Consider the following 7,447-nt stretch of genomic DNA (forward strand, 5'->3'; position numbering starts at 1 on the left):
AGCCGCGAACCTCCATCACCTCCGCCGGAACAAACGCAGCCAGGTCCCCCAGCCCCTCCTCGACAGTTCCGTGACGCAGTCGGTTTTGTTTCTGTTTGCGGACTAACAGCTAAAACTCGCATCGGACCGCCTTTCTAGGACTAGAATTGGCCTTTGATCGCCGAGAGGTAGATAGAGCAGAGGCTCTGGTCCTTGGCAGCGGTCACCTCCCAAGCCAGCCCAGCCTCCGTTCGTTTTCGCAAGATCCTGGTGCTATCTCCCGCTGCTTCTCGTCTTCCCACTCTGGTTTGGCTTGGGTACCTGGGGCCCTGGTAAAACCAGACACCGAATTGCTGTTACACAGCCAGAGTTACTGTCGCTTGCTCCCTGTCTCTACTCACAGGAAGGTGGTCAGCACCAGCCTCTCAGCAGCTGGGGTGCAGAGAATGTCCCGCAAAATGGCTTCATCAGCCATTGTGCTCCTCTGAGAGGCGCCCAGTGCCGAGTCACCCTGTCTGTCGACCTCGTTTGGGTGGGCAGACCTGCGTCCCAGGCCAGGGCCTCCTGACGGCTCCCACCTGGGAGGAAGGGTAACTCTAGCTGCGTGTTTCCTTAACACTCAGGAGTAGAGTAGAAAAAGGCCCTTCACCCTTCCCTTGTGCTCGCCTTCAGTAGCTAGTCAGCAACCACTTGGGTGAATTGAGTGAGCCACGGGCCCCCAGCCTGGCACTCTTCGACAGAGGCCTGCAGATGCAGGCTCTTGATCTTGGGGCTGTCGCTTCTTGATTAGCCTCTGCTGTCTCCACTTAGATCCCATCTGCAGATGCGTGTAGTCCTTCTTTCTGGGCTAGACTTGTCAGGATTGAGTTGTGTTTCCTCATCCTTCTGGAAGACAGACCATAATCACGTTAGTGGGTGAAATTGACTCTAATAGTTACTGCCATTTAGACTAAGGGTTCAATCTGGCACCTTGAGGACTAGAGCCCAGGCATAGGCTTCCTGGGGATGCCGGGCCTGGCAGCAGATCCACCTTGCTGTGCCGTTGACCTCATTGACCCCGGGCTTCCTGGGTAAAACCTTAGGTCTGCCCCTGGCCGGCCGCCCATCATCCTGATTGACCCTTGAGGCAGTCCCCTCTGGGGCATGCACGTGGCAGGGCCTGCCACCATGCGCCTGAGCTCCTTGTTGGGTCTGCTGCGCCCGGCGCTGCCCCTCATCCTCGGGCTATCTCTGGGGTGTAGCCTGAGCCTCTTGCGGGTCTCCTGGATCCAGGGTGAGGGAGAAGATCCCTGTGTAGAGGCCGTGGGGGGGCCCGGAGTGCCACATAATCCAGACTCAAGAACTGGACTCGACCAAAGTGATGAAGACTTCAAACCCCGGATTGTCCCTTACTACAGGGATCCCAACAAGCCCTACAAGAAGGTGCTCAGGTGAGAGCTATGTGTGCACGTCCTCCCCTCCCCCAGACCCCACTTGAGCGCCGCTCCAAGTCCTTGTCTCCGCCTTTGCTGGCCATCAGTGGTAGGCTCCTAGAGCAAGTCTTTGCCTTGTTACCCGTCAGGTTTTGTTCCTATGTTTTCCCTCTCAGGTTTGAGGAAATTGGTGTTAAGTTAGTGTTGGGATGTTTTATTTTGTTTTTTAATTTTTTTAATGTTTTTATTTATTTTTGAGAGAGACAGCATGAGCTGGGGAGTGTCAGAGAGAGAGGGAGATGCAGAGTTGGAAGACAGGCTCCAGGCTCTGAGCTAGCTGTCAGCACAGAGCCCGACGTGGGGCTCGAGCCCACGAACCGTGAGATCATGACCTGAGCTGAAGTTGGACGCTTAGCCGACTAAGCCACCCAGGCGCCCCAATGTTGGGATGTTTTTAAACAGGGAGAGAATTGCATCTAATCATCTAATCCATCCTTAGTAGGCCCGTCCCCAAACGAATGCCAGTGTCAGCGGAGCCCATTAATATTGATGAGAAGGCCTCTCTCTCTCCTCAACCCCCAACTCACTCGTTCCTAGAGGGGTGTGTGTGCTGGACAGACTGGGCTCCTAAAGATTAAGGAGTTGACCCTTGGCATGCTGGTCCCTCCACAGGACTCGGTACATCCAGACAGAGCTGGGCTCCCGGGAGCGGTTGCTGGTGGCTGTCCTGACTTCCCGGGCCACCCTGTCCACTTTGGCTGTGGCTGTCAACCGCACGGTGGCCCACCACTTCCCTCGATTACTGTACTTCACGGGGCAGCGAGGGGCCCGGACTCCTGCAGGGATGCAGGTTGTGTCTCATGGGGACGAGCGGCCAGCCTGGCTCATGTCAGAGACCCTGCGCCACCTCCACACGCACTTTGGGGCAGACTACGACTGGTTCTTCATCATGCAGGATGACACGTACGTCCAGGCCCCCCGCCTGGCGGCTCTTGCTGGCCACCTCAGCATCAACCAAGACCTGTACCTGGGCCGAGCAGAGGAGTTCATTGGCGCCGGCGAGCAGGCCCGGTACTGCCATGGGGGCTTTGGCTACCTGCTGTCGCGGAGTCTCCTGCTTCGACTGCGGCCACATCTGGATGGCTGCCGCGGGGACATCCTCAGCGCCCGGCCCGATGAGTGGCTCGGCCGCTGCCTCATCGACTCCCTGGGCATCGGCTGTGTCTCACAGCACCAGGTGACAGCCCTTTCAAGTCAGTCTTGGCCGCTGACGGCTGGTAGTGGCTGAGTGATTGGTCTCTGAGGTGGGTGCTGCTGGCTCCTTCCCAGCAGCCCCGTGGGGTTTGGTCCTTCCTAGCCACCCACCCCGACTAGGACCCTGGGGCTGTCAAAAGTGGCATCTCGTCAGGGACCCTCTGAGCAAGATAGAAAGGTGCCCCTACTGGCCAGCTCCTCCCATCGGCCTCCCTGCCCTTTGCCCCCCCCCCCCCGACACATGCACAGTCACAAATGGTCTGGGAATGTCCTAGAGATGGCCACTGTCCTGGAGGAGTACAGTAACCTGGAGTCGTGGGAGTCTTTGCTGGCTTGTGGCTTTCAGGCTTTGGTTTCCTTGAAGCCCTGGGGTTCTTTAATTGTCTACCTAACATTCTTTTTTCCCAAGTCCAGTAGCGAGACTAAGGCCAAGTTTAAGGGAACGCTGGAATGAGCTCCTGCTCTCCTCCGTCGTGACGGTGGCAGTACAAGGCCTGAATGCGGAGTTTGGTTAAGGGTGGTTGGGACGGGCAGCCCCGTCTCTGTGTGTGGCATTGATTGGTCTGATCGGTCCCTTTAGGGGCAGCAGTATCGTTCATTTGAGCTGGCCAAAAATAGGGACCCTGAGAAGGAGGGGAGCTCGGCTTTCCTGAGTGCCTTCGCCGTGCACCCCGTCTCCGAGGGAACCCTCATGTACAGGCTCCACAAACGCTTCAGTGCTCTGGAGCTGGAGCGGGCGTACAGCGAGATAGAGGAGCTGCAGGTGAGCCTGGGTCCACGGCTGGGGGTCAGAGGGAGCCGCAGGCATCCAGGGGCACCGTGAGCGGGGAGGCTGGCGCGGTAGGCATGGGAAACAACTCCAAGGAGAAGGGACCCTTGGGGACCCAGGTCAGTCGTAAGATAAGCCCCTGGCTTGGCTTGGGTGCAGTTAAAAGTGTTTGCAGGCGAACTGTGAGGATCGGGGCTCGGCACGGCCCTTAGACACGACTGCCCCAGCTCCTCTCCAGTCATGCCTCTCCACTGGAGGAGCAGAAGCCTAGAAAGTCCTAAATTTCTAGCACTGTCCTTAAAAAGCCCAGGGGTAGATGTGGAGGAACCCGCCAGTTGCTCGTGGTGGGTGTCGGAGGTGGAATACAGGTGAGAGCAAAGGTTCCATTGCGAAGAGGATGTACTTTGGGTCTGGAGAGAGAGGCTGCGAGCTTTAACCTCTGCAAGAGCCCATTTCCCACCTCTTCCTTCTCACAGCGGCTGGGTAAGGTGGGTGTGATTCATATGCTTTCTGTGTGTCACAGACGAGGATGGAAAGAACAAGGAATTAGTCGATTAGCTAAAGGCGGGGGGGGGCACCTCACTAAGTGGCGACAGAGTTAGGACGCTGGAGCTGGGTCGGGTCCTGATGACCTAGAGGGCACTAACCATGCATCCCTCACCCCCCCCCCACCCCCGCCCCCAGGCTCAGATCCAGAACCTGACCGTGCTGACCCCGGAGGGCGAGGCAGGGCTGAGCTGGCCCATTGGGCTCCCGGCCCCTTTCACGCCACACTCTCGATTTGAGGTGCTGGGCTGGGACTACTTCACAGAGCAGCATACCTTCTCCTGCGCAGACGGGTCCCCCAAGTGCCCCCTGCAGGGGGCGAGCAGGGCGGATGTGGGCGACGCCGTGGAGACGGCCCTGGAGCAGCTGAACAGGCGCTACCAGCCCCGCCTGCGCTTTCAGAAGCAGCGGCTGCTCAACGGCTACCGGCGCTTCGACCCGGCGCGGGGCATGGAGTACACCCTGGACCTGCTGCTGGAGGCCGTGACGCAGCGCGGCCACCGGCGGGCCCTGGCCCGCAGGGTCAGCCTGCTGCGGCCCCTGAGCCGTGTGGAAATCCTGCCTATGCCCTACGTCACCGAGGCCACCCGCGTGCAGCTGGTGCTGCCCCTCCTGGTGGCTGAAGCCGCCGCCGCCCTCGCTTTCCTCGAGGCCTTTGCGGCCAGCGTCCTGGAGCCACGAGAGCATGCGCTGCTCACGCTGTTGCTGGTCTACGGACCTCGGGAAGGTGGCCGAGGGGCCCCAGACCCGTTTCTTGGGGTGAAGGCCGCAGCGGCCGAGTTGGAGCGGCGGTACCCCGGCACCAGGCTGGCCTGGCTGGCCGTGCGCGCAGAGGCCCCTTCCCAGGTGCGGCTCATGGACGTGGTCTCGAAGAAGCACCCCGTGGACACGCTCTTCTTCCTCACCACCGTGTGGACCCGGCCCGGGCCCGAGGTCCTCAACCGCTGCCGCATGAATGCCATCTCCGGCTGGCAGGCCTTCTTCCCGGTGCACTTCCAGGAGTTCAACCCCGCCCTGGCTCCCCAGAGGTCGCCCCCGGGGCCGCCGGGGGCTGGCCCCGACCCCCCGTCCCCTCCCGGTGCCGACCCTTCCCGGGGGGCTCCCACGGGTGGCAGGTTCGACCGGCAGGCTTCCGCGGAGGGCTGCTTCTACAACGCCGACTACCTGGCGGCCCGAGCCCGCCTGGCTGGGGAACTGGCAGGCCAGGAAGAGGAGGAAGCCCTGGAGGGGCTGGAGGTGATGGATGTTTTCCTCCGGTTCTCAGGGCTCCACCTCTTCCGGGCCGTGGAGCCAGGGCTGGTGCAGAAGTTCTCCGTGCGGGACTGCAGCCCCCGGCTCAGCGAGGAGCTCTACCACCGCTGCCGCCTCAGCAACCTGGAGGGGCTGGGGGGCCGCGCCCAGCTCGCCATGGCTCTGTTCGAGCAGGAGCAGGCCAACAGCACCTAGCGCGGCCCGGCCCCACCCCTGCGCGGGGCTCCCCTCTGCGCCGCGGCCCCGGGCCGGGCGAGGCAGGACGGACGGACAGATGGAGAGCTTGTTGCTGTATTTTTCTTTTTAATAAGAAAACGTTATTAAAAGTGTCTTCTGCCAAACTGGTTTTAGGTCTAGGGGAACTGGAGGAAGGAGGAGCATGTGGGGGGGAGTTTTCCCGGGGGGACCCGCTGCCTTCCCCCCCCCCGTCCTTCCTCCCCGGTTGCCAATGACACACGAGGCTGCTCTCAGATGCACGAGCTTTAATCATTCCCCTGCCTCACCGGAAGGCGTCCGAGGCGCGATGGCAAAGCTGGGGGAGCGGGCCCGGCCCAGGTTGGGGGACCCTCCGCGGTGCTCATCCTAGCAGCGGGGGCTCCTAGGTGGTGCGCACGACCAGCGACTGCTCCAGCTCCTGCCTGCGCTGCTGGATCTTTAGAGAAATAAGAGCAGCGGCAGGGTTACGCTGTTGCTGGTGAGTGACAGGACGGTCCCGGCCACCCAGCCCCCCTGGGAGAGCCAGCGGGAGCCGGGAGGGCACCTCTGTGCTGAGGGGGTTGGTAGAAGTGGCTGAGAAGGGAGGCCTGAGGCACGCAGGCCCCTGCACACCTTGCAGTAGAAGTAGCGGCTGACAGCCTCTTGGGACCAGGGCTGGTGGTAGAACTCGGCCCGGCGCTCCTCCTCAGGGTTGCCTGCCACGTCTGTCATCACCTGGGAGGGAGCAGCGGGGTCAGCCCTGAGCCCGGACCCCTCCGGCCCTTGCGTGACATGTGCTTGTGTTCCATCCAGTGCCCCCCGAGGCCCCTTCACCTTGAGGTCCCGGCTCTGGGAGCGCAGCAGGTCTTGGATGTAGCCTTTGGGGTCTCTGGAGAAGCTTAGCATGAAGTCCCTCTGGATCTTGAGCTGGTTTATGGACTCAATCGTCTCATGGATCTGCAGGTAGAAAGACAGACGCTTTCGCCTGGCCATGGGGAGGCGGGGGAGGCGGGGGGCCCGTGGGGGGGTCCCTGATGCCTCTGCAGCCCCAGAGGATGGGGGGGTGGGCAGAGCTCCAAGTGGCAGCGAGGGAAAGGCCACACGCCCCCTCCACCTCTCCATGGGCCTCTGCCCTGTCTTGTCGTCCGCATTGTGTCATTTCTGGGTTAATGTCCCACTCCAGCTCTGGGCTCTGGCCCCACCTTACTGTCCAGAGCGCTGATCTCCTGCTGGTTGGCCGTGGACAGGAGGAAGCTGCTCATCTGTCCCTTCAGTGGCTCCTCCACCTCCACATCAATGTCATAGCACGCCGTCTTCTTCTGGTCCGACGGGTCCACGCTGCCAGGGAAGTCCAGCCCTCGGTGTCGGCGCTGCTCCGACAGAGGCCAGGGGCCCGAGGGGCAGACCGGGTGGGGGGGGAGAGGGGGTGCAGGGTGGGCTGGTGGGGGGAGGAAGCGCAGNGTCCCACTCCAGCTCTGGGCTCTGGCCCCACCTTACTGTCCAGAGCGCTGATCTCCTGCTGGTTGGCCGTGGACAGGAGGAAGCTGCTCATCTGTCCCTTCAGTGGCTCCTCCACCTCCACATCAATGTCATAGCACGCCGTCTTCTTCTGGTCCGACGGGTCCACGCTGCCAGGGAAGTCCAGCCCTCGGTGTCGGCGCTGCTCCGACAGAGGCCAGGGGCCCGAGGGGCAGACCGGGTGGGGGGGGGTAGGGGGTGCTGGGGGGGCTGGCGGGTGGAGGAAGCGCAGGATGGCAGTGACTCTCCGGTCTGAGGAGCTAGCTGGGGCCTCACCTGATGACGTGGTTGATGACTATTGGGTCAGGGGGCAACAGCAGAGCTGTGAGCCGCTGGGGAATCTCCGAAAACTTCAGCCGGGGGCAATCAAAAATCTGAAGTGAGAGAGAGAGAGAGAGAGACCATGCTCATCTGCTTGAAAAGGGTAGAGCTATAGTCCTAGATCCGTCCATCCTGGGAAGGCGACGCCAAGCGCAAGTCCAACCCCTCGGTGCTCCTGGGGCCGGGCCTGGGGTGGCTGCGG

General features: G+C 61.7%; 2 protein-coding genes across 2 annotated transcripts in view; one reads left to right on the forward strand and one right to left on the reverse strand.

The window, feature by feature from the left end:
- The first annotated feature begins 6 nt into the window (after window positions 1-6).
- On the forward strand, window positions 7-5,552 carry CHPF2 (chondroitin polymerizing factor 2). Its single transcript, XM_077761150.1, has 4 exons — window positions 7-1,409; window positions 2,064-2,628; window positions 3,226-3,408; window positions 4,099-5,552. The coding sequence occupies exons 1-4, from the start codon at window positions 1,123-1,125 to the stop codon at window positions 5,404-5,406; spliced, it is 2,343 nt and encodes a 780-aa protein (XP_077617276.1). The 5' UTR covers window positions 7-1,122; the 3' UTR covers window positions 5,407-5,552.
- A 126-nt stretch (window positions 5,553-5,678) lies between these two features.
- Window positions 5,679-7,447, reverse strand: part of SMARCD3 (SWI/SNF related BAF chromatin remodeling complex subunit D3) — a 10,260-nt gene continuing 8,491 nt past the window's right edge. Inside the window, exons 10-14 of the mRNA XM_077761565.1 lie at window positions 7,201-7,298; window positions 6,899-7,034; window positions 6,241-6,363; window positions 6,040-6,141; window positions 5,679-5,863 (exon numbers count right to left, since the gene is read on the reverse strand). Of these exons, the coding sequence (XP_077617691.1) occupies window positions 5,810-5,863; window positions 6,040-6,141; window positions 6,241-6,363; window positions 6,899-7,034; window positions 7,201-7,298 (513 nt within the window). The 3' untranslated portion in view covers window positions 5,679-5,809. The remainder of the gene's footprint in view (window positions 5,864-6,039; window positions 6,142-6,240; window positions 6,364-6,898; window positions 7,035-7,200; window positions 7,299-7,447) is intronic.

The sequence above is a fragment of the Crocuta crocuta genome, unplaced genomic scaffold (assembly GCF_008692635.1).
Source record: "Crocuta crocuta isolate KB4526 unplaced genomic scaffold, BGI_CrCroc_1.0 scaffold408, whole genome shotgun sequence".
NCBI lineage: Eukaryota > Metazoa > Chordata > Mammalia > Carnivora > Hyaenidae > Crocuta > Crocuta crocuta.

Excerpts from the sequence above, each read along its gene's own strand:
- CHPF2 (XM_077761150.1), top strand. The coding sequence starts at position 1,123 with ATGCACGTGGCAGGGCCTGCCACCATGCGCCTGAGCTCCTTGTTGGGT. Across the intron at positions 2,629-3,225 it reads GCTGTGTCTCACAGCACCAG|GGGCAGCAGTATCGTTCATT; the intron begins GTGACAGCCCTT and ends CGGTCCCTTTAG. Across the intron at positions 3,409-4,098 it reads GCGAGATAGAGGAGCTGCAG|GCTCAGATCCAGAACCTGAC; the intron begins GTGAGCCTGGGT and ends CCCCGCCCCCAG.